Genomic DNA, 25,326 nt, shown 5'->3' on the forward strand with positions numbered 1-25,326 from the left:
GAGCCGCTCGTTCCCTCTTCAGATCACCGTCGCCGGGGGCGCGAAACTGTGCACGTTGAGCGCCTCAAGCCTTTCTATGACCCGCCCATCCTCTCCTCTCCGTAAGTCGCCAGGATGGCTCCTTTTTCGGAGGGAGAGTAATTGTAATGGGACCGATAGGCGCAGCGCAGCGAAGAAGCCGACGAGTTCAAGCGGGACAACGAAGAAGCAGACGAAGTGCAGCTGGGTTTTTCGAACGACGCCTGTGAGTGTGCCCGTCGTGTCGCCGGTCAACCAAGACCAACCGACCTGTGCTTCAAATAAACGCCTTGACAATATATTATTTATGTTGCTTCTGCACTGGGTCACAGACACTTTCAAGCTACACAGTTGTAGCTTTCCAGCTACGGTTCATCACCTTTCAAGTGGAAAACAAAGTTCATTCAGTCATTCAAATCTCGATTAAGGATTTAGGAGGCGCTTCTGCTGGTGTCACTTCCGTTCACCATAGCGTCTTCATTGAGCTGGTCGCTTCTGTGCACTTCGCGTGTGTCGTGCCTTCTCCATGTAGCCTTGCAACGATGATGCTGCCAGCAAAGCAAAGTTGGCAAAGTTACGACGCCAAATTCAAGCTGCGAGCAGTTGAATTTGCCCTGCAGCATGAAAACCGGACCGCAGGAAGGCATTTTGAGGTCAGCGAGAAAATGGTCCAAGACTGGTGCAAAGCCACCAGTGTGCTCCGGGCAAAGAAGTCGATAAAGAAAGTGAACAGAGGCAAGAAGGCATGCTGGGCGGAGTTAGAGGACCATCTGTGCACGTGGATCCTGGAGCTACAAGCTGAAGGCCAGGCGATGTCAACAGTGCAGCTTCATCCGAAGGCGAAGACCCTAGCAACAGAAACAAATGCGGCTGGCTTCAAGGACGGCCCATTGTGGTTTTTCCAATTCATGCGATGGAATAAGGTCATCATGAGATCACGGAGGATTACAATGTGCATGAAGCTTGCCTGATGGCTTTCAGGAATGACTTGACAACTTCGGTGCATTCATGAGAGATGGTATTGAGAAGAAAGATGTCAGTGCGAGCCACATTGTCAGCATGGACGAAATCCTGCTTGACTTTCGATATTTCGCTTGGGAGAAGTTTTGCTGATAAAGGAGAGAAAACCGCAACAGTAAGGGCAACAGGCCATGAAAAGTCCCACTTCACCATTACCCTCGCCTGTTGCATGGACGGGACAAAGCTGCTTGCCATGCTCATTTTTAAATGCAAGACGCTGCCAAAGGAATCATTTCCTTCTGCTGTAGCAATATAGGCAAACACAAAGGGATGGATGGACGAGGAAATGAGGAGTGCGTAGCTTGATCAGTGTTTTTCATGCCAACCTGATGGGTTTTTCACACAAAGCAAGGAATGCTGGTGATGGACAGCACGCGGGAGCACATCACCGATTTCATCAAGAAAAACCTAAGTGCTAAGAACTGTATCGCAGTCATCATACCTGGCAGAATGGCAAAGATGCTTCAGCCGCTGGTCATTCTTCTAAGCCACAGTTTTACAGCGGTTCTGCGACGCTTGTGGAAGTCGTAGATGTCGGAGGGTAAGCATAGTTTTACACAAACGGGATACATGAGACGTGCGACATTTGGAGAAGTGGTTTATGGGGGTTTAACATCCCAAAGGTACTCAGGCTATGAGGAACGCCGTAGTGAAGGGCTGCGGAAATGCAGACTACCTGGGGTTCTTTAGCGTGCACTGAGATCGCACAATCGCCTCTAGAATTTCGCGTCCATCGAAATTCGACTTCCGCGGCCGGGACTTCCGCGGCCGGGTTGACCCCGTTTGTGAGTAATGGCGATGTTGGCGAAGTGGATACCAGCGAGTTGGAAGATGACAGCAGTAGCGTACCTGTGGAACTACCATTTGAAGTAGCTGCATTATTTGCAAGCGACTCAGAGGAAGACAATTTCAATGGCTTTGCCTAAACGCTGTCATGTAGGCTACTACATTCTAGGACCGATTTTTCGGGCTCTCTAGGGACCGCGAAAACCACAGAAAAATCAGGCAGTCCGGAAAATCAAATTTCCCCGAAAAAATCGCGAACTTAAAATGAGCTCGGCCTGGCTGTGCTGCCCGCGGCATGTTGCCGATGAATGCACGGGTTGGGATAAAGTCTAAATGGGAAAGTGAACACGCCGCTGCGGGAACTGCGCTGCGCCTGCAGTACAATGGGCCTGGAATGAGAACGTGAAGACGGCGAAACAACAAGAACTGAGAAACAGCCGAAGCTAGCGCTCCGTCGGCGTTGGCCTTCGTCATTAGGCCTAGCAACTAGAACCGAAATCTGCATCGTATCCGGAGATATGCGCTCTGCGGTGGCTTGCGTATATTGAGAGGCATCTTGCCTGTCATCAAAACATTAGTTTACAGTTTTACAATAGAAAAGTCAGGGTTGCGGTGCGTTTTGCCGCGGGTACACTGACCTCGCTTTGAAATGCACCACCATTTCCTCCCGCGCTCGCCATTTCCATGGAGCCCTATGCCTCCCACACGCTTCACCGCTACCTCTTTCCGTATCCAGGACGAAAGACTCGGCACAGATGAGTGCCGCGAACTCTGACTACTGTTAAAGTTCGTGCGGTGGAAGGCATTCAAGAACAGTACGAATTCAAAACCATGCAGGCGCAATGTACCGACTCGACTCGTGCAGAATTTCAGCATCTCAAGTTAAAAGGCTTCCTTAAGCTTGAATTTAGTTTTGTTTGATCAAGTTTTCGATCTCTCCTGCAGTCTTAATTAATGCGGTTCCATTGTATGCATTATGGTATTTACTCTATTTGGTATTTACTCCCATAATGTACCCGCCCCCCACTTTTCTCAGTCAGAGTTTTCAGCCTTTAGCCTTTTGTAGCTGGTTCCTCAGTTTTGCACAGTCGGCAGGGCAGACCTTGGCAGCGCTGGCCTCCGATAACATCACTTTATCTTTTCAGGAGAGCTCCTGCCAGAAGGAAGGAGGAGGGGGGTAGGGGGGGACTGTGCAGAATTTCAGCATCTCAAGTTAAAAGACTCCCTTAAGCTTGAATTTAGTTTTGTTTGATCAAATTTTCGATCTCTCCTGCAGTATGAATTAATGAGGTTCAACTGTATGCATTACCGTATTTACTGGCATAATGTAGCCGCCCCCCACTTTTGTCGGTCAGAATTTTTTTTTTTTTTTTCAGCCTTTAGCTTTTTGTAGCTGGTTCCTCAGTTTTCGCGCAGTCGGCAGCAGACCTTGGCAGCGCACCAAGATGCTGCCGGCCACCGATAATATCACTTGTTTATCTTTTCAGGAGAGCTTCTGCTAGAAGGAAAGAGGGGGGGGGGGGGGGGGGGGGTGCAGCGCTTCAGATGCTGCCCGCCACCACTAACACCTCCACTTGTTTATTTTTTGAGGAGAGTTTCTGCCGGAGGGGTGGTGGGAGGAGTGGGAGAGCGCAGCGTGCTCAGTGAACTTGGCAGAGCGCCAAGACGTATGCTGTAAGCTAAGGCATAGCATGTGCGCCTGGACCTTCAGGGCCGGTGTTCAGCATGTTTGTGTTATCTTGACTCGAATGGCCGGCACCCCCGGCTACCACAAAATTGCTGGATCGTGTCAAAGAGAAGGATGCTTAACAGCAGCGGCGTGCGAACCCAAACCCGTCTGCCGCGCGCGTTTGATGATGACAAGGAGAGACGGACAGAGGTATGACATGAAATATCGACCCTTCCAAAAAAATCTGTTAAAACTTTTTTACCTGTGTAATGCACCTTGCCCCCCAAACTGATGTCAAACTTTTCTGGAAGAAAAGTGGGTTCATTACGTGAGTAAATAAAATATATGGCGGCATGGGTATTGGCGGCGAGCGCGAACAAGGTCCGAAAAATCGAGCAGTCAGTTCCGGTGCGTCCGAAATTTCAAGAGCTTATACATAGGCTCTATGGGTCATGTCGCCATGGCGCGAATAAGTCCAAATAACCAAGCATGTCTGAAAAATCAGGTGTCCGAATTTTCGGTCGTCGACTGTATTACGCGCATTTCTCATGCTATTGAAATAAAACATTCAAAATTGCCGGTTGAGCGAGTTGGTGGGACATGATTCAAAATGACCAGCGCGGAAACAGACGGGGACACAAGAAGAAAAAACATTGACTGGACGAGCGCTGACTAACAACTCTTTATTGTCGAGGAAAACCCAGCACAATATATGTCAAAAACCACGTGACAGTCAGGGGGCCAAAGATTACAACCTAATTCACAGTCATCAAGGGGCGGCCAACACATGTATGAACCAGAAGGAAAAAAACCACGAAAAAAAAATGAAAAAGGGGGTCAAACTTTATGAAGTGAACATATCAAAATGCACTTTAACCAGCCACAAAAAAACAACAAGGAAAACACACGTGCCAAAAAACATCGTGGCCAAAGGGCGCTGTCAGGAACACTTTAACAGCAACAACGAGTGAGCCTAAAAGGGCCCAAGCAAGGGAAGCAAAAGCAGAGTCAGAAATCTAAAATCAGATAAAATGTCATACAACCCTACGGATGCCACAAACGACTAAAAACAAACGAATACAACCTAAATTGGAGCAAAAACTTGTCAATGCCAAGAAGGTAAGAGGTAAAAAACAGTCTACATGTAAAACACAATTTGGACGATTACCACTTATGAGCCGCACCAAAAACCTGAGAATGCGCACAGGCTAACATGAGAAAACTTCATGAACAAACGGGAATTGGCAGGCGAACATGCAAAATCAGGAATCTTTAGGCATGTGCAGTGAAATTGAGGGCGTGCTTACACAACTGTCCCCTGCCTTAGCAATAAAGTAGGCCTCAATGGCCTCCCTTTCTGTTTTGTTTTTTGATGTTGCTAAGAACCTTGTATCCTCTAATGTAGGCTTACACTTGTGGCAAGACTGGTTGCAGTGGTCTGCTAGATCACTTCAGACCCTCTAACTACGTTGAGGAAGTGCTCCCTGGCCCTGACATTAAAGCATCTTCCCGTCTGGCCTATGTACACGCTACCGCACGTTAGGGGTATCTGATAGACAACCCCTGTCCGGCAGTGTGTGTACCGTTGCCCGTGTCAAGGCCGGACGGTTTGCCTCATCGTTGACAATTGCACAGCACACCACACCGATGTCCAGCTGAGCAATATTGAAATTATTTTTTTGCCGCCGAACACGACGTCGAAGCTGCAGCCATTGGACCAGGGCATTATTCGCGCTTTCAAGTCCATTTATAAGCGTCGGCTCATCGACATTTTGCTGATAAAGCTGCGGATTAGCCAAGAGCTAAAGATTGACCTCTTGGGTGCCATTCAAATGCTGAAAAGCCTCGTGGGACAGCGTCAAGCAGTCGACAATAGTTCACTGCTTTCGGCATGCGGGTTTCGTGAGCCGCATTGAAGAAGCTTCCGAGGAAGCCACCGAAGATTTGGCGTTGGACGGCACAGAGGAAGAAGGCCAGCTCGAAGAAACCTGGAGCCAGTTGGAGCGCTTTGTCGGTGCTGAGCCGCACAGCATATGCATTGACGACTTCGTTGGCGGTGACGACACCACCGGAACAGTGGCGGAGTTAACAGATGTGGAGATCACGGCAGAAGTTACTGCTGAGCGGCCAAACGAAGACGCTGCCGAGGTTGATCCCGCAAACGCTGATGTTGCCCCGCTCCCGACTACAACTGAGGCTGTAGCTGCCTTGGCCCTTGTACGCCGCTACTGCGGCGCAATAGAAGGCACGGGACTATCTCTTGTGGACCGTTTGGACTATGTTGAGGACGCCGTGGTCAAGCACGCAGTTGCCAATATGAAGCAGGCTACGCTGCTACAGTACTTTCAGCCCACGAAATAAATACTTTGTTTGAAGCTTCAAGTGAGTACCTATTGCGCCACGATTCGTTCATCAATTGATTAATGCTAGTTTTTGACGCTATTTCTACGCGATTTTATATATCGAATTCTGGCTATATCGAACTATTTTGCAATCACCGCGCTGTTCGATATATCGAGATTTGACTGTATTAGAGGATACAAGGTTCTTAGCAACATCAAAAAACAAAACAGAAAAGGGGGTCACTGAGGCCTACTTTATTGCTAAGGCAGGGGACAGTTGCGTAAGCACGCCCTCAATTTCACTGCACAAGAAAGAAATGCGCTTCCTTGACCATGCCTAAAGATGCCTAAAGATTTTGCATGGTCGCTTGCCAATTCCCGTTTGCTCATGGAGTTTTCTCATGTTAGCCTGTGTGCATTCTTCTCCTCAGGTTTTTGGTGCGGCTCATAAGTGGTAATCGTCCAAATTGTGTTTTACATGTAGACTGTTTTTTACCTCTTACCTTCTTGGCGTTGACAAGTTTTTGCTTCATTTTAGGTTGTATTCATTTGTTTTTAGTTTGTGGCATCCGTAGGGTTGTATGACGTTTTGTCTGATTTTAGATTTCTGACTCTGCTTTTGCTTCCCTTGCTTGGGCCCTTTTAGGCTCGCTCGTTGTTGCTGTTAAAGTGTTCCTGACACCGCCCTTTGGCCATGATGTTGTTTGGCACGTGTGTTTTCCTTGGTTTTTGCTGGTTAAAGTGCTTTTTGATATGTTCACTCATAAAGTTTCACCCCCTTTTTCATTTTTTTGTGGTTTTTTTCCTTCTGGTTTATACATGTGTTGGCCGCCCCTTGATGACTGAAGATTAGGCTGTAATCTTTGGCCCCCTGACTGTCACGTGGTTTTTGGCATATATTGTGCTGGGTTTTCCTCGACAATAAAGAGTTGTTAGTCAGTGCCCGTCCTGTCAGTGTTTTTTCTTCTCGTGTCCCCGTCTGTTTCCGCGCTGGTCATTTCGAATCATGAAATAAAACATTTTCGAAAAGTATCCTGTAGACTTCGAAAGGCACTTGCACATGCGTGCACCGTCTACCACGGAACGCGTGTAACCTGCACTTTCGTTGCAGTTTCTCACGACCTGGTTCTCGACCAGGGTTTAATTGTTCTAATGCCCGTAAAAGCTCATTAATTCGAACTTCAGGGGACCGATAAAATATTCAAATTATCGAACAATCCTGACAAACTAACAAGAACCAACTGAATAATGGTATATTTATTTAGTGAAAGACTGGACAATATTTGCTTGCTTTTGAGATGAGAACGGCACAATGATTATTGCTTTTTTTGTCATTTTCGTGAATGCTTTACTGCGTTCGCACTGTTGGGAGCATCGAATTAAAACTGCTCAAACATGGCAATGGCTTCCCCGACAACTTTCATGGTGCAACGCACAAGCGCTGGGATCCACTGCTACTGTGTCACAACCCTCACAAGCAGCAGAGTAGCGTGTTAAGAGGTTTCACTGCACAAATTGCAAGATACGGGGAAAGAACCACGCGGACGAATGCGATTGCGCCAATCAGCGCCCGCAACGGAGCGCAGCCGGGCTTGGTTAGCTGGCTACTACAGGCTTGACCAAAGCTCGAAAAGTGAAACCAAAACTATACGGTCTGACCGATTCTAAGACAGGGCCGTGTGTTGTCATGCCTGGCATTGTACGCACGTCTCCGGTGCACGCATGACTCTGCACCATAGAATTAAGGTTTTAACAGGGCTATCTGGTCAATCGCTTGCCGCGCCAGTCATACCTTGACGCAGCCTCCGTTCAGAAGCCCATTCAAATTAATTGGTGTGAGACCCGTAATGTCCGAATTAGCGAGCGAAGCGTATTTACACGATTTTAAGCCGACTCGAATGTAAGCTGACCCTCCCAAATCACATTTCCAAAAAAAAAAAAAAAATTCCGAGGTTGTTTAAGCTTGGCCTTGAATAGTTGAACGCGATAGCATTATCCAGCGGCCGCCGTTTATCGCTAGCTGCTATCGGCTGCCGCACGGGCATGCCCGTGGGCACATTCCAAAACGAAAATGCATTAGTCACTGGACTACTCGTCCACACTTGCGCCATCGCCCTCACTAGCGGTGCCGTCGTGATCGCTGCTGCGGTCCCACAGCATGTCATTCTTACGTCGCCTTCCAGCGAAATCCCGCACTTCGCAAACAGCCACATCACATCGCGTGGAACAGCCGAAAATTTTCCTCGCTGCAGCTGCCACACCTGTATCACCCGTTGCGAACGTCGAACTTGCGGCCCGGTGCGCAGCTGTTCGTTTCTTCGGCGTAAAGAATGGCAGCCATCATGAATGTAGCCATGAACGAACGCCGGTCGCTTGCCATACCTGGAGCACAAATGACGAATGACGAAGCACTACATTAAAAGCTTGCGAAACGCGGCCGGCAGTAGTCAAATGCGTCAGAGCCAAAGAGAAACTATGCGTGAATGGCGTCAGCACTTCCGTCGGCTATCGACACTCCCCGGCACCACTGCCGTTCCGAGTGGGGGTGCCGCCTCGATTGGAACAGCGGCCCTTCCATTAACTATCAATGCTCCCTTAAGCGCGGAGCACGCATTTTGAAGTAAAAAGAAAACTTGTTGGACGTGATTGCGGAATGCGATTGCGTTATCGGGCCACCGTCGCTTATCAGCAACCGCAGTCAGCAGCCACGTGTGGGGAGTGTGCGGTGCCAGTTTGCTGCTTATCGACAGCCGCCACCCGCTCGCGTGGGGATTGGATGCCAGTTCTGCGCGTTGACATAGCAGCTGCTCAAGGCCAGAGCCAAGAGCGATGCGCCGGAGCCGCACAGCAAAAGTGCAACCACGCTGTAGCATGCCCGATATCTTGTTTGTCTCGCCTTATAGTGCGATGTTTTCGTTTCGATTGTAAGTCAACCTCCCCACTTCAGAATTTCGAATTTTGAGAAATAGGTCGACTCACAATTGTGTAAATACAGTACGGTGCCATAGACTTACATAGGCGTTGGCCAGGACTATGCGGGCAAGTTGGAGTTATATGTATTTATGAAATAATGTAGGTTGAGTTATGAGCTTTTACTGTTAATTAGAACTTGCAAAGGTTCCTTGCTGTCCGTGCCGGTGACAGCTGCCATGATCGTCCAGTAAAGGTTTGCCGGTGGTGTTGGTCCGGTGATTTCCAGAAACTGGATGCACCGCTTGAAGGCTTCTCGATGATATGACTTGCAGGCGAAGCGATTTAGTGAGAAACGAACTTTTATACAGGCTATTTGCAGATGGGTACAAACAAAAGTCAGTATACGCCCACAACTATCCGCGGCTGGCCTAGCCGACCGCCTGCACAGAGGCGAGGGACGCCGCTCAAACTGGCGCGCCTTGCACCAGCTCTTAATGGTCACTCCCCCCGCACTCGGCCAGACCGAGCGCCTGCCAGCTAGGAGTAGCTAGAGACCAAAGCACACGGGCGCGGCTCCCTTCGCAGGTACACCCCGAAAATGCCCGCACCCCTTTCCACACGTAAAAATAAACTGTTAACTGCGGCTCATCAGTTTTGACGAATAGGAAAGCTCAGAACTGATGTCAGCGTTTTCCCTTACCCCCGAGTTCCTCCCTAAGTGGTCTCGCAATCCTCCGCCAAGGGGACAGGGGTCCAAGGTCGAGGCCGGCAGATAGCCACGCCGTCCGGAGCGGCGAAGGAAACCGCAAGGACGAATGGGCAGACTAACCAAAAAGCCATGAGTCCCCTTCTAACAGCGTGCACCAAAGCAAAACAAAATAAAACAAAACCGGGCGCGCAGCCTAGGTCACTGCCCTCTCGCGGAATATTCGCAACACATGTACAAAAAGATGCGACAGTGCGCCGAACCCTACACGCCTCATTAGTGAGGTCTTCTTCTGTCAGCACTGCATCGTCAGTGTGCAGGAATTCTTCGACTCGACACACCGCAATCATCATCATTCACCGAAGACCAAAGCACCGTCATCACAGCACTGGCGGGAGCTTTGCACACCTCCGCGTCACTGGCATCAAGCCCGCTTTCCAGAAGCAATTCTTATAGGAAATTTAAGGAGCGTGCAGAACCAACGGTGCGGTGACAGCTGACCAGAGGAAAACCACGCTGGCAACGCGCGTGCACTGCACATGCTGATTGGGAATACGCATGGCACGCGTGGCCACTGTAGCAACGCAGCAACTCGCCTGATGGAGTGATGCCTGACCTTGGGACTCATGAAAACTGCGAAGTGGGGACCGTGGCAAAATTAGCGAAGGACTGGGGAAGATGGGACAACACATGCGCTGCCGGTGCCAGCCGTAGCTCAAAATGCAAAAATAAAGAAAAATGCGCCGGCACGTTTTCTTTCTGCAAACGGCACCCCTCAGAAACGTTAATAATGGACTGCTCTGCCAAGGCTCTCTACCAAGCTCCCTACTTTCTTCTGTGCATGGGCCTTTTGCACAGGGGAATGCATCCGTCGTTTCTCCTGCCAGCATCACCACGACAAGCAAGTGTCCTCAGTGCGCCCGGTGGCAGTCTTCAGGCTTTTGCTTGTAAGCGTGGTTTTGCGGGTGCGGCTGTGGCGTTTCCATGTTCTTGTTTCTTTCAAGGTTGACATTCAATGACCAGATTTAATTGTTATAACCAATAATGTGCTATGATAGCATTGCTATAAGCGGTTTATTTTACTATACAACACATGGTAAAGATGACGGTGCCGCGACTGACCATGTTATATCCAATACATTGTTATAACCGCTTTTGGTAAAGTGGGTGTGACTGTATACGTTTTTTTTTTTCAGAAAAACTGGAGTCAGGGGGGGGGGGGGGGGGGGGTGCAACCTATACAAAGGTTACTAGACCAGAAAATACGGCAATAAACTGTCGAGCAGAGCATGTGCCCTGTGATTCGTGTCTTGTTACGACTGGACGAAATATACAAAACATAGTCAATGCATTATGATGGGGAACTGGGCTGCTGCCACAAGCACTCACCTTTTGTTGTTTCGGCACTTGCAGGGCCTTGCAAATGGCCTGGACTGAAAAGGAAAATACAGCATGTGAGTGTCTCCTCAGGGGCTGAAATGCACTGCAGGTGTCACTGGTTCACGCTGACCCCAGATAGAGCCCTGTCTCAAGTCAGCGGGTGCGGCTCCCTTTGCTTTAGAAGCTAAGGGGGGACATGGCTCTGAAATCCCAAAAAATGGCCAAAAGGTTTTTCTTGTCATTTTCGTGTTGCATTTATGCTTTGTTTTTTATGCTGTCCATCTTATTGCTGAAATAAACTGGGAAGTACCTTAAAAAAATTTTGTCATGAACAGCGGCGCATGTGCATTGCAGGGAAACACTTGAACAATGGAAGTTTTTTCTGCACTGGTTTTCTGTCTAAGTACTCATCTTGCAGATCAGGTTGCTGCACGACTGTTTTAGCTATTTTGACCTCATTTGTTTTTGTTTTTTTTCCCTCCTAGGACCATAGTGCAGGCCAACACATTCTTTGCTTTCCAAATTTGCCAATTCTAAAACATTTATATAAAATTTTCTTTGCACTCTATATACTGTATAAACGCGTGCAAGGGCCGCACTTTTTTTTCCAGATGTGAGGGTCAACTTGCGGGGTGCGACCAATACAAGCGGCGAAAGCCTTGGGCGCACAACGCTGACTATGCGTCCGATTCTTCTTGTACAGGCTTTGTTCCTGCCAACTGCCAGCCTCCTTGTTGCGCCTTCAGCCAAGCCGTTTACAACAGTGACATCAAGCCATATCGACGATGCAGTTTCGTGCCTCTTTCCGAAAACGGATGATGCAGTGTTTTCAAGTCACGGGTTCCTGACGTCACCAGCTTCAACTGCTATAAAGACAGCACCGCACGATGGACTTACCAGTGGGCGCGGCGAAAGCCTTGGGCGCACAACGCTGACTATGCATCCGATTCTTCTTGTACAGGCTTTGTTCCTGCCAACTGCCAGCCTCCTTGTTGCGCCTTCAGCCAAGCCGTTTACAACAGTGACATCAAGCCATATCGACGATGCAGTTTCGTGCCTCTTTCCGAAAACGGATGATGCAGTGTTTTCAAGTCACGGGTTCCTGACGTCACCAGCTTCAACTGCTATAAAGACAGCACCGCACGATGGACTTACCAGTGGGCGCGGCGAAAGCCTTGGGCGCACAACGCTGACTATGCGTCCGATTCTTCTTGTACAGGTTAGTTACAACAGCACAATACGCAGTGATGATCGTTTTCTTGTTGTACTGCCGCGCCCACATCTGTGCTTGAGTATTGCCTATGAGTGTTTAAATTCGTGTAAGCTTCTCGTTTGTGGGGACATTGAAGAAAATCCGGGATCGACTGCTGATGAAATGTTCGAGTCTATATTGAGTGGCCAGCAAGCAATTAGAGCTGACATCGCTTCATTGAAAGAACGCCTTGAATCCACGGAGACAGCAATACACTGTTTCGAACAGCGTTTAATCAGCTTGGAATGCAGTATGACCGAGGTTCGAGCAAAGACCCATGAAAATGAAGAAACATATGCAGTTGCAACCGCAGCGCATGACCTACTTAAACTTCACCATGAAAAACTGGTTGATTTGGAAAACCGCAGCCGCCGTTCGAATTTGATTGTTTTTGGGATTACCGAAGATCCTAATTAAACGGAAACAACGCTACGGGAGAAGGTTATTGAAGACGTCTTCAAGGATAAGGTGGGGGTAGATTGTGTTTCAGTAGCGAGAATTCACAGACTCGGGAAGAGACCCACAGGAAGGCCCGTCATCGCGTTTTTCCAGGATTACACTGAAAAACAAGCCCTCATGAAGAATGCTCACAAACTGAAAGGATCAGGAATATCCTTGCAAAATGATTACTGCGCAGACACGCTGCGCAAGCGCCGACTACTTTGGAACAGCGCGAAAGAAGAAAAAGATAGCGGCAGAAAGGTCTGGCTTGTTCATGATAAGATTCGCGTTGGCGGCGACTTGTACATTTGGGACGACGTACACAACACACGGAAACTAGTTGCAAAAAGGGATGACACAGAAATGAGACTAGAGCAGGCAGAATAGCAATCACGGTCTTTCCAGTTTCGGCTGCTTTCACTAAATGCCCAAAGCATTGTCAACAAAATAGACAGACTGCAAGATCTTTTATTAGTATACGATCCTCATATATGCGTTATTTCTGAAACCTGGTTGCATGACGGGGTGCAGGATGATGAAATAATTTCGCCAGGTTACCAACTGTTTAGAAGAGATAGATTCTCCCGAGGTGGTGGCGTCGCAGTTATAGCAAAAAATAGTGTTGATATAGGAGAACTAGATCAGATTGATAACCACGAAAGCTTGTTTTTGAATGTCTCTGTCTGGGGTTTTTCATTCATACTATGTTCTGTGTACCGCGCACCAAATGCTGATGATCACTTTATGCAGAAATTATATGATCACCTTTTGAAATTCAGAGGAAAAAACTTAATTATAACTGGTGATTTTAATCTTCCTCAAATAAAATGGAATAACTGGAGCTATGGGCACAGTCCTTCCTGTGATATACTCATTGATATGATGCTAACTTTTAGTCTTGAACAGGTTATTACTGTTTCCACCAGAGGAGACAATATTCTAGACCTCTTATTCCTCAGTGAAACTTTCCATGAAGGAACCGCTGAAATTGATGCAGGCATTTCAGACCACAAATTAATTTCTTTTTCATCAACAATCAACGTGAATAGAAGAAAACAACGCGAACGATTTAAGGTTAGGGACTATGCTAAAGCAGATGATACATCAATCATCGATTACTTAGACCTATACCTAAATGTTGTCCATGATGATGTCGAGCTTTCATGGCAAAAGTTCAGGGACATAGCCTCTTATTGCATTAACAGATTCATTCCACTGAGAAGTGTCAAGAAACCTCCATCAAACCCGTGGATAAACAGAGATATTATCCAAACTAAGCGAAAACTAAAGCGAATGAAGAAACATAGCAGACAGAGTTTGTCTTCCAAAAAATTGAAAACTGAATTACTAACAAAAGTGAAAGCAGCCCGAGATAAGTTTTTCAGTCATGATCTTGTTGATTTTATTTCACATGCCCCACAGAAGTTTTGGCGTTTTTTAGGTCAATCTAAACAGGCAATTCATAAAATAAAGGTTAATGATGAAATAATTGAAGACGTTTCCAGTATTGCCGAACACTTCAATGATTATTTTTGGAGTGTGTTTTCTGACCTGGATGAATTTGAACATCATAACAATGATAGGTCTTTTGTACATGACATTGTGATTTCCAGGCAAGGTGTTTTGGATATGCTCTTAAAAATTGATGTCAGGAAATCTGCCGGGCCGGATAATATACCAAATGCTTTTTTACGAAGGTATGCGGAACAGATATGCGTTTTTTTAACTGACTTTTTCAATTTATCATTACAATTAGGAGAAATACCATCTGACTGGCGTACCGCAAGAGTTGTTCCAATTCATAAAAAGGGTGACCATCTTACAGTATCGAATTATCGTCCCATTTCTATAACGACCACTTGCAGCAAATTATTAGAGCACATTGTCGCAGGCTTTATTCGTCAGTTTTTGACAGACCATAATGTCCTCTCTCCATTTCAACATGGGTTTCGAAAGGGACTGTCGACAACAACTCAACCTGTGTCAGTTGTTCATGAAATCTCTCAGGTGCTTGACACGTCCGGGCAAGTCGATATGCTCTTTTTTGATTTTAGTAAAGCATTCGATAAGGTTCCCCATGGAAAATTACTCCACAAACTAGAGCGCATTGGTCTTCCTACAAATATTATAACATGGATCCAGGCCTACCTCCGCCATAGACAGCAATTTGTTGAAATAAACAAATGTACTTCCAATATCCGTCAGGTAACTTCTGGTGTACCGCAAGGCAGCGTATTAGGACCACTTTTATTTTTGATCTATATTAATGATATAGTCGACGTAATTCCTGATGATGTCCATGTTAATTTATTTGCGGATGACTGTCATTTTTAGAAAAATTGTTTCCAGGAACGACAGCAATTACTTACAGGAATCAGTTAATGCTATCCGTGATTGGTGTGAACTTTGGTGCATGGAAATCAATGTAAACAAAACAGTTTTGCTGCGAGTCACACGGAAAAAAGAACCTAGTGTATTTTCTTATGTACTTAACAACACAATAATATCTGAGGTTGAAAAATACAAGTATTTGGGTCTCACATTCAACAGTAAACTCTCTTGGTCAAACCATATTTCCATTACATGTTCAGCAGCATTGCGCAAATTGTGGTTCTTGAAAAGGAAACTTAGAAATGCACCTGCAAATACCAAAATGTTAGCATACAACACATTTGTCCGTTCCAAACTGGAGTATGCAGCAGTTGTATGGGATCCTCATACTAAAAAGAATATAATGAATTTAGAGCGTGTTCAAAGGAAGGCTATCAGATTCATCTTTAGTAAATATAAAAGAGAGGATTCTCCGTCTTTAATAATGCTTGCAAATAAAATCAGTACGCTGGAAAACAGGCGGAAGATAAGTCGTCTCCAATTTTTACATAACATTATAAATGGAAAAAGCGCACTTCAGCAGCCTCATTGCGTAAAACCTCTAAGTTCACGCCAGACAAGACACAGACATAACCTTTCACTTACGCCAATATTTTCTAAAACAAAATCCCATATGAATAGTTTCTTTCCGCGTACTATACACAGGGTTCATGCTGGTGTATGTGACAAAAATTCAAGGGTTTTCAAGGACTTTCAAGGCCCTGTGCGTGGATTTTCAAGGACCACATTCCCTGTTAGATATCCAAATAGGACAGATGTACAGGGGTAGACAGAGGCGTGAAATGATGAGAATTCACTGAAAAAGGGGATTGTCGCTGGAGCCAACGTTTTAACAAAGAAACTTGTCTTCAGATAAAACGATGGCTCCAGCGATATTTCCTTTTTCGACCACTTCTCATTATTGTGCGTTACACGGATGACCACTTTCAGTGTGTTAGATGATGCAAACATTTATTCGCTAAAGAAGATCAGCCTAGCAAACACTCACTCAGTCCTTAGGTGGCCTCACTTTGCTTCTCCTGAATTTTTACGTCGATGTCCAAGATCTCCTGCTGCTTGCTCTTGGCAGTCTTCCTTAGGCTGTTTGACTTCATGATGCAAGTCAGGTCACTGGTTACCTCTGCTTTTTCTGCATATGAGTCTACTGATGCTGTCAATTCTGCAACTGCGGCTTCTAGTTTCTTTTTCTTCCTTCTGAGAGTTTCAATCTCTTCATCAATGCAGCGTTTCTTCCGCTGTTTCGCATCTTCACGCTTCCTGCTTTTTCTGTGTTTCCAAAAAGGCACGGTATTGGCTCCTCGCAGAAGCCACAGATGCTCTCAATTCCTTTGTGATGGGCACATTGAAAATTCCACCTGCTACGTGTACAGCCTCACAGATAATCCGCTGTGAAATGTGAGATACTTCTTTCATGTTCTCTACTGAAACCTGGCAATTCACACTGAATCCTCTCTCTACACTTGCTTGGCCATGACTAAGTGTAAGCAGCAGTTTTACAACCCTCCAAAGCTCTGCATATGCTGAGCCAACCTTTAAAAGTTCATAGAAAAACTTGTCAAGTGTATGCGAGCTCCTTTCAAATAGCTGCAACTCATGTTTGCGCTCCTGTAGCAGCTCAATGAACTGTGCAAGCACAGTATCCTTTGAATGCTCATGGATTCGCTCTGCTGAAATGAGTGCATCCAGAACTTTCTTTAAGCCTTCCGCACACTCATCCGGCTTCGATGACATCTGCCTGGGGTCTAGTGAAGAGAGGTCTCTCATAATGGGATATTGCAGGGGGCTCTTCTCCAGGATCTTTTTTGTGACACTCAGAAGAAACTGCTTGCACTGCATGCGAAATGCAAATGCAGCTTTCACGCTTACTTTGTGGTTTTTAAGAAGCTGCTCGGCTGTGTGACCAACATCTATCTTCTCGAGTGGCACATGGTTGTATAAATCTTCAAAGTCAATCTTCAGGAGGCCAGTGATTCCCACTGATGAACAGAGAACAGAAGACTTGAGAAACTTTGTTAGCAGTTTTCTGACAATATTCTCAAGGTCCTTTGCCAAAAAGAACATACCTGGCTTATCTGTCTGAAAGTGTGTCAGAAATGGCTGGAGGGTCATTGCAATAGCAAGTGCAAACTTGAGCTTTGCTACCACTAGTGGGTCACAGCAAAAGTCACAAACATTCTGAAAAGAAGCACACCTGGGAAGGTTCACTCCCTTGCTTCTTGCCACTTCCACATACTTCTTGACGTCAGGCCAGAGAAGCAGAACCCGCTCTATCACTGCGACGTTCTCAATCCACCGATGTGCACAGAACTTCAGAGGAAACAGAGTTTGCCCAGTGACAGCTACAAAGTCTTCTCTCCGGGCAGGTGCATCAAGAAACAGCCTACACACACTTGAGAGTAAAATGTCCAAGCTCCATTTGCTTGCTGTAAGACCTGCCTTGTAGGCATTATGCACAGTGTGCAAGCTACAGCTGCCCAAGTCTAAGCACCTCACCTGATAGTTCTTCTGTAGGTGGTCCTGCAGGCCTCTGAATGCCTTGAGATTCACATTGGGTCCGTCCATTGATATTTGCACTATTTTATGTAACGGAAGTGGTTCTAAGGTGCCAAGCAGTTTTTCTTGCAGGTCTTCAGCCCTGGCATGGCCCATAAACACAGATGTGAAGTAGCGTACGGTGACCGACTGTGATGCATCCCAGTACCTTAGATGAACGTCCAGTTGCTTTTGCTGGCAATTCTCATTCAGAGACTCGTCGAACAAGACAACATGGTAGTCGCTGTTCTCTATCTCCCGCCGCAAAGAGGTAAGAAAGAATGGCCTCAAACCATGGCACGCGATATACGAGCACTTCTGCTCACCACATGTGAAAGATTGTGCCACCTCACTGTCTGGAAACATCCCCTTAAACAATTCATTCACCTGTGATGACGAATTATATGAATAGTGCGATGTTATAACCTTCAATGTCCACAGAATTTCTGCGTATATCACAAGTTCATGCTTCTTGCATGCATCCATCAAGTTTGACGACTGCGATGGCGCTGGCTGTGGTTCATTCGCTTGACATTCAGATATGGTCAGGAAGCTCCTTATTATGCAGCTGCTCCCGGCGGCTTGCATGTGCTCTCTATGCTTTGCGCTTTTTAGATGGCTTTTTAGTGCCGACTCCCCCATGGCAGTGATGTCGAAACACTTACAGCAAAATTTGCATTTTGCCTTGTGCGGATTTGACATGTCCGGCGCAAGCCACTCTCTGTAGTTGTCGTTGTTCAGCCACGACCTCTGAAATTTGCATTTTCCGGGCATTGTTTGCACGCACGTTGACTGGCACACACTACGCTGCAGATGCACAAAATGTCACGATACCGCCGTACACGTGCAATAAATCTCGCGATACAACCGCACATACACATCGCACAAAATGTCACGATGGAACCAGACACGCACGCATAAGCGTTACACGTGCACAAAACGTGACGATACAACTGCACACGCAAGCGCTAAAGACACGAAATGTCACGACGGAACCGCACACGCACGCATAAGCGTTACACACGCACAAAACGTGACGATACAACCGCACACGCACGCATAAGCGTTACACGTGCACAAAACGTGTCGGTACAACCGCACACGCAAGCGCTAAACGTGCACAAAATATCACGCTTTGAGCGCGCAATCACACACACACAGCGGCGGCCATTTATCTACTCAACTGGAAAGTACACAGGAAATGGTTGAGCGGAAACGGTGGACAAGCCAGCGTCATTGTGGCCAGACGTTCAAGAGCGTCCGCTAGGCACGTGCTTACTTGACTTTGTACGAAACTCACACTATTTTTAACAATATCACAGCGGGATTGCAGGTGGGTTCATATTTTATTAAATACAATCACTGGAAGTTTATTAAGAATAAAAATTTAGGAAATTCAAGGATTTTCAAGGATCTGCGAAAATTCCAGGACTTTCAAGGCCTTGAAAACAAACTTTTCAAATTCAAGGGTTTTCAAGGGTTTCAAGGACCCGCACGAACCCTGTATACATGAATGGAATTCTATACCTGTCGATGTATTGCAGTCACAAAACTTTGCAGAAGAGCTGGAAAAACATCTTTCTTCCATAAACTAACTGAAACAAAACCAGTGTTCACAATCTGTTATGTTTTCCTAACTCCTTCACTTTGTGATGCCTTTTTTTTTTTTTTTCTCCCCAGAAACAGTTCTGTTGTTCTGAGTAAAAATTGCCCGCCTGTTATTTCACATGTGCCACTCTTCATGTTTTGTTCGTTATTGTGCTGGTGCCAGAGCGTATTCATTGAGTAACACTGCTACACCCAGCATTATTTTTCGTTAGTGTTTATTGTTGTTTTGCATTGTCACACTTTTTACTGTATTGCCCCTCCTGCTAGGGCCAGTTTATTGGCCTGCAGTATCAATAAATAAATAAATAAATAAATAAATAAATTAATTACTTTAAGTAAAAACACACCAATCAGGAAATGAGCAGCAATTATTCTACGTTCAATTGTCACTCGCAGTGTATTCCAACTCCAAGCTGGTCATCCCACAAGAAGTCATCCAACAAGAGGTCATCCCACAAGAAGTGTGGGATGAGCTGCACGCTCATCCCTCAAGAAGTCGCGCAGCACGTCCGCTGTCAACGCATAGCCGTTGTTCCGCGTTTCCATCACTTAGCACAGCAGCTCTTCTTCCAGCTCGGGAAACTTCCATGGCTTGCCTCGGAGAGCGCACTTTTTGCAGCTTGTGCTTTTCAATGAATTTTTTTGGTTGCAGCATCGTCGGACGCATTTCTCGGCCACGTCGAATTTCCTGCCCGCCACACGCTTGCCATGTTCGACAACAAACTCCCAGCTGTGTAGCTATTAGGGTGCTTGCCCACTGAGCTAAAACTAAATGCTCAGTGGCAGCACGCGAAAGCCATAACTATGCTGAACTACCACGCTACCGCAACTGTCGTGCCTTTGACCGCCACAAAACGCTGGAGCTGATGCCGATATGGATAGCGGGAGCTCGCGGCAAAAGAAAAAGTTGACGATGATGATTATGGATGGATGGATGGATGGATGGATGGATAAGGCTGAACCCTTTAAATCAGACGGTGATTCAAGACACCTAGCCATGACTTGTGAAATTTTATTCGTCTTGATTTTAGCCACTGATCAGATAACCTTCGCTTGGCTACTTCTACCCACTTAAAATCTACTTTTCCTTCACTGTCCTTAAACCCCCAATGCTTTGAATAAATCAACCCCGCCGCTTTCCACTGTAGGGTGAAGCCCTTTACAGAAAAGTATGAAGTGTTCGACCGTTTTCTCCTGCTCTCCGCACACCGACGCACAACTTGTCTATCTCGTAATACCTGACTCTATATGTCGTAGTCCGTAAAACTCCCGTCCTGGCCTCAAACAACAAAGAGCTTCCCCTACAATTATCATAGATATTTTCTTTGGCAATTTCCTGCTTAAGGATCCTTTATGTTCCCAGTGCCGATTTCGTCACCATACCTGTTTTCCACAGAGGTCTCTCTGTTTCGTTAACCTTTTTCTGAACCGATAATTGCTGATTTGCCCCCTACTGCTGTCCAGATATTTGCTTGTCAATTTTCTAGTTCGCTTTCTTCATTTCATGTCAGCATTCCTTATGTACAGGTATCTGAAGACTAACTGAATGGCAAATGGCAGGTATCTGAATGAGCCACGGCCTCTGGCGCCATCTGTGGGTGGCACCTGGAAGCTCCTGTGCACATGCATCACATCCGCGATCAAGCGCGCCGTTGCTCGCAGCCGGAGAGCTGATCACTGAAACCACGGGGCGTGCATTTCGAAGGCTATTCCCTCATGGGTCTTGGGAAAGTTTGTGTGTGGCCCTTACAGGGATATTACAGTGGAACCCCGTTCATACGTTTTTCACTGGACCGCGAAAAAAAAACGTAACAGCTGGGAAAACGCAACAGTGAGGAAAGGTCCGAAAATTAATGAAAACAGTGCAGCTTTGCCTTGAAACAATTTATTTCGACATCAAGTGAGCTTAGTTCTTCAAAAAAATCGAGAATGGTCGATTGCCGTTTTTTCCGCTCGCTGGAAAACATCACGCGTTTCTCGATGGCCTGGAAAGCCGCATTGCTCTCAGCGTCGCTTTGAGGTGCGACGTACCTGCGGAGGAGGTCCAGAGCCGCGACGGCTTCTCCAAAGCTCGGGTCCGCCAATGCCCCGGAATCATGCGGCTCGTGCTCCTCGTCGTCATCACAGTCTGAGGCTTCACTCGCGACCGAGTCTGCAACGATCTCGGCGATACTCTGACACTCGGACGTCATGACAGCAGCATCCACGGCGACGTAGTCGTCATACGTGACTCCCGTGGCACCCAGCGCATTCAAAGCTTCACTCAGCTCTTGATCATGAGAGGCTGCTTCCGTCTCTTCAGCTTCCGTGGCAGTTTGCTCTCCGCCATCCATGCGAAAGCCACACCGCGCGAAACAGAGCTGTGCAGTTGACGCGCTCACTGCAGTCCACGCTGAAGCGACGTAGTGCATAGCGTCCAGTATTGAAACGATCGCAGGCTGCTGTCCGCGATCAATACGCGCCAGACAGCGCTTTACGATGGACTTCCTGTACGAGTGCTTTAAGTTCTTTATGACGCCGGCATCCAACGGCTGCAAGTGGCTTGTAGTGTTTGCAGGAAAAAAAACAAGCTTAACGTTCCGAAGAAACGACGGGTCTCTCGGGTGGGCAGCACAATTGTCCAGAAAAAGGACGACACTCCTGCACTGGGAGCCCATCTTGTTCTCGAAGTAACGAACAAATTCTTCGAACAAAGAACCCGTCATCCATGCACGACTGTTGCTTCTATAGTGACATGGCAGCAGGCGAATGTTCTTTAAGCACCGTGGGTTTCAGTATTTTCCGATTACCCATGGCTTCAGCTTGTCCGAGCCATCCATGTTGCAGCAAAGAAGCACAGTCAATCGTTCTTTGCTGCATTTGCCTCCGTGGCATGCTTCGCCCTTCAGAACGCCCCAACCAACGGCCACATAGCGGAGTGCCTTCGTCCCACTTTTACCAATCTGCGCTGCGCAAAACGACATAGCCGATCCAGAGGGGAGCGAGCGCTCTTCGCGAGTGCGTGGCCGCGAAAACGAGATAATTTTGAGTTGAGTTGACCAGATGGCGCCAGTAATAAAAAAGTTTCGTGTCGCATGCCAGAGATGGCGCTTTCGCGGTTGGCTAGGTGGCTTGAGCCACCGCCCGATATAAAGGGTTCAGCCTTATCCATCCATCCATCCTGCGGATATTATCCCGTGCTTTCGCCCTTCTTTCTCTTTCCGTTTCTCTTTGCGAAGGCCTATAGCACCTACAGTCAATCTAGCCTTGCTACTAGTGGACGCAGAAGTGGTACAGTCAGTCTAGCCTTGCTACTTGTGGGAGCGGACGTGGTGTGTGCGAGCAAGTATACCGCTTACTCTACTGACTAGCTTGTCGGACATGAAGCCCCACAAGAAAAGAAAAAAGCTTACCCTGTAAGAGAAAGCGGACATAATTCGTGCTGTAATGAGTGGACAAAAGAAATGTGATGTGGCTGTAGCACATGGCATTCCAGCCAGTACTCTTTCTACCATATTGAAATGGAAAGATGACATCCTCCGCACTACTTCGTCGGGGAATCTCTCCCACAACAATGCGCATAAGACTACTCCCCATGGCGAGGTGGAAGAGGCCCTCTACGCATGGTTGATGGATTTGCAGGTGAAGAACATCCTGGTGAGCAGAGATCTGCTCCAACAAAAAGCTCGCTCGTTCACGTGCTTGCTGGGTGAGGACGAGTTCAAGGCAAGTCCCGGCTGGCTGTCGCGCTTCAAGAACGGTACAGCATCGTCGGGAAAGTGCTCAGTGGTCAAGCGAGCTCTGCGAGCATGGATTTAGTCGGCAACTGGCTGTCGAAAAACGTGCCTGACATTCTTGGAAATTACGCTCCTAGCAACGTCTACAATGCTGATGAGAGCGGTGTTTTAAAGGCACAAAACAGCTTCCTGTGAAGTACATTTCAACTCAAAACCTTGGATGTCGCGTGCCATTTTCGCTACGTGGCTTCAGGAAATTGATAGCGACACGCGCCGTCAGAAAAGGAAAGTCTGCCTGTTGCTGGACAAATACACGGCCCACTATGTGGCAGAGGTTGAGCTGACCACCGTGGAGCTTCGCTACTTCCGCCCAAATGCAACGTCCATGGTTCAGCCTCTGGATCAAGGAATTATTAATAGCCTTGAGTGCGCATACAGGCGTCAAGTCGTCAACAGAGTTCTTCTGAACCTGGAGTTGAAGCGCGAGACAAAGATCGACGTTTTCATGGCAGTTGAGATGGTGGCGGCGGCTTGGAGAGCAACGAAGCAATAGGTAACTGTCAACTACTTCAGGGCTGCTGGCTTCGATACGCTAGGCTCTGAAACTACCGAAGCTACACCGGACTGCGCGAGCGCCGTGCATGAGCACTGCCTGGAAGTATCACGCTCAGTGGATGAGGTGCCCATAGAAATAAGTTTCATTGACTATGTGAGCTCCGACGCAACCACAGTCACGACGGAAGTTTTGGATGACACCGGTACCTTGGGGCTTGTAGGCAGCATGGAGGGAGAGGCTGCCGAAGATGCTGACGATGACACTGACGAACACGAACCTCCTGTGCCGACACCAGGTCAAGTGATGGGTGGCCTTGACCTGCTGCGGCAGTTTGCCGGAACATACGAGGGGACCGAACACGCGCTGGACGCACTTCAGACTTATGAGAAATCCGTGCGGCCATTGCTTGCATGCAAGCAAAGACTACAGAATTTTTTTGCTGGTAAATAAATTTGTAGTCCCCTGGGGCTCTTCTTGTTGCGGTAATAATTTTTGCTTCTTTTCATACGCGCTAGCAGTGCTTTACCAGAGCAAGATGACGCGGACGAAGGAACACAGAACAAAGACAAATGAGCGCTGAACTGCGTAGTTCAGTGCTCGTTTGTCTTTGTTTCGTGTTCCATCGTTCGCGTCTTCTTGCGCTGGTAAGACACCATGAAACCAACTAGCCCGTCAGTTGACTCCGCGCTAGCGGTGTCTGTCATTTCCACGGGCCGCAGTTTCATTTTTCGGCGTATTTATGCTTCGCAAATATGATACCACGGTAGCTTTCTGGATGCTGCTGTACCATACAATCGATTGTATCAAAATAATTGACAGAGGAATGCATTACTCAATTTAACAAAGTTCCCGATTTAATGAAATAATTTGTGGCTCTGCTCAACTTCGTTAAATCGAGTTTTAACTGTACTCTGCGCATTTCTCTATCACCTGATCGATAGCGTGAATACGGACTATTGTCAAGTATCCTTTACAAAATGCTACATGATAATTTGGTTGGTTGAAGACAAGGGCTGTAGTGAGTATCAGCGATTACCTTAGTACATACCTTATAGGCAATGGACAGTAAGTTGATATATCTAATTTTCCAAGTCCTTGACATCTCCTTTCATATCGATTAAGGCGATATTAGTATTCTTCCAAGCTTCTGGTACGGTCAAGGCCATAAGGCATTGTGTATACAGGGTGGCTAGTTTCTAGTCCAATTTCCCCTCCGTCCTTCAATAGGTATGCTGTTACCAGATCCTCACCAGCTGCTTTTCCCCTTTTCATTGCTCCTAAAGCTTTCTTTACTTATTCTTTATTTACTGGCAGGATGTCCCATTGCTGTGTGCCACTGCCTCAGTCATTTAACATCCTGATTACATTGGCTACTGTATAGCTTTGCATAGAGCTCATCAGATACTTTACCTACCTTATCCATATTGCTAATGACATTGCCCTCTTTGTCTCTTAACGCATACATCTGGCTTTTACCGATGCCTAGTTTCCTCTTCACCGCTTTTACGCTACCTCCGTTCATTAGTGCATGCTCGATTCTCTCCATATTAAACTTCCATATGTCGGCTACCTTGCATTTATTAACTTTGATAGCTCTGCCAGTTCTATTATCTGTGGGGGTAGGCACCCACATGCTTTGGTGTTTCTTAATCAGATCTTTTGTCGCCTGAGATAGCTTGCCGGTATACCGTCGAATCAACCTACCGCCTACTTGTACTGCGCATTCCGTAATGATAACTGTGAGATTGTCGTTCATCGCTTGAACATTAAGGTTGTCATCCTCAGTTAGAGCCGGATATCTGTTCTGCAACGATATCCTGAATTCCTCTTCTTTCCCTCTAACCGCTAACTCAATGTGTTTTCGCTTCACCAGTTTCTTCCGTTCGCTCTTCAAATCTAGGCTAATTTGAGACCTTATCATCCTGTGGTCGCTAAAATTCACCTTTCCGAGGACCTCAACATCCTGCACAATCCTACGGTAAGCGTATGAGGTCTA

At 46.9% G+C, this 25,326-nt stretch overlaps 1 protein-coding gene and 1 pseudogene across 4 annotated transcripts in view; both read right to left on the reverse strand.

Annotated features, from left to right (window-relative positions):
* The window catches only part of LOC144105749 (uncharacterized), an 80,461-nt gene that overhangs the window by 46,938 nt on the left and 8,197 nt on the right, over window positions 1–25,326 (reverse strand). For all 4 annotated transcript variants that reach the window (XM_077638854.1, XM_077638852.1, XM_077638855.1 and 1 more), the window contains exon 3: window positions 10,844–10,887. In XM_077638854.1, the coding sequence (XP_077494980.1) occupies window positions 10,844–10,887 (44 nt within the window). The remainder of the gene's footprint in view (window positions 1–10,843; window positions 10,888–25,326) is intronic.
* On the reverse strand, window positions 15,784–17,816 carry LOC144105056 (uncharacterized; annotated as a pseudogene).

This window comes from Amblyomma americanum, chromosome 9 (assembly GCF_052857255.1).
Source record: "Amblyomma americanum isolate KBUSLIRL-KWMA chromosome 9, ASM5285725v1, whole genome shotgun sequence".
NCBI lineage: Eukaryota > Metazoa > Arthropoda > Arachnida > Ixodida > Ixodidae > Amblyomma > Amblyomma americanum.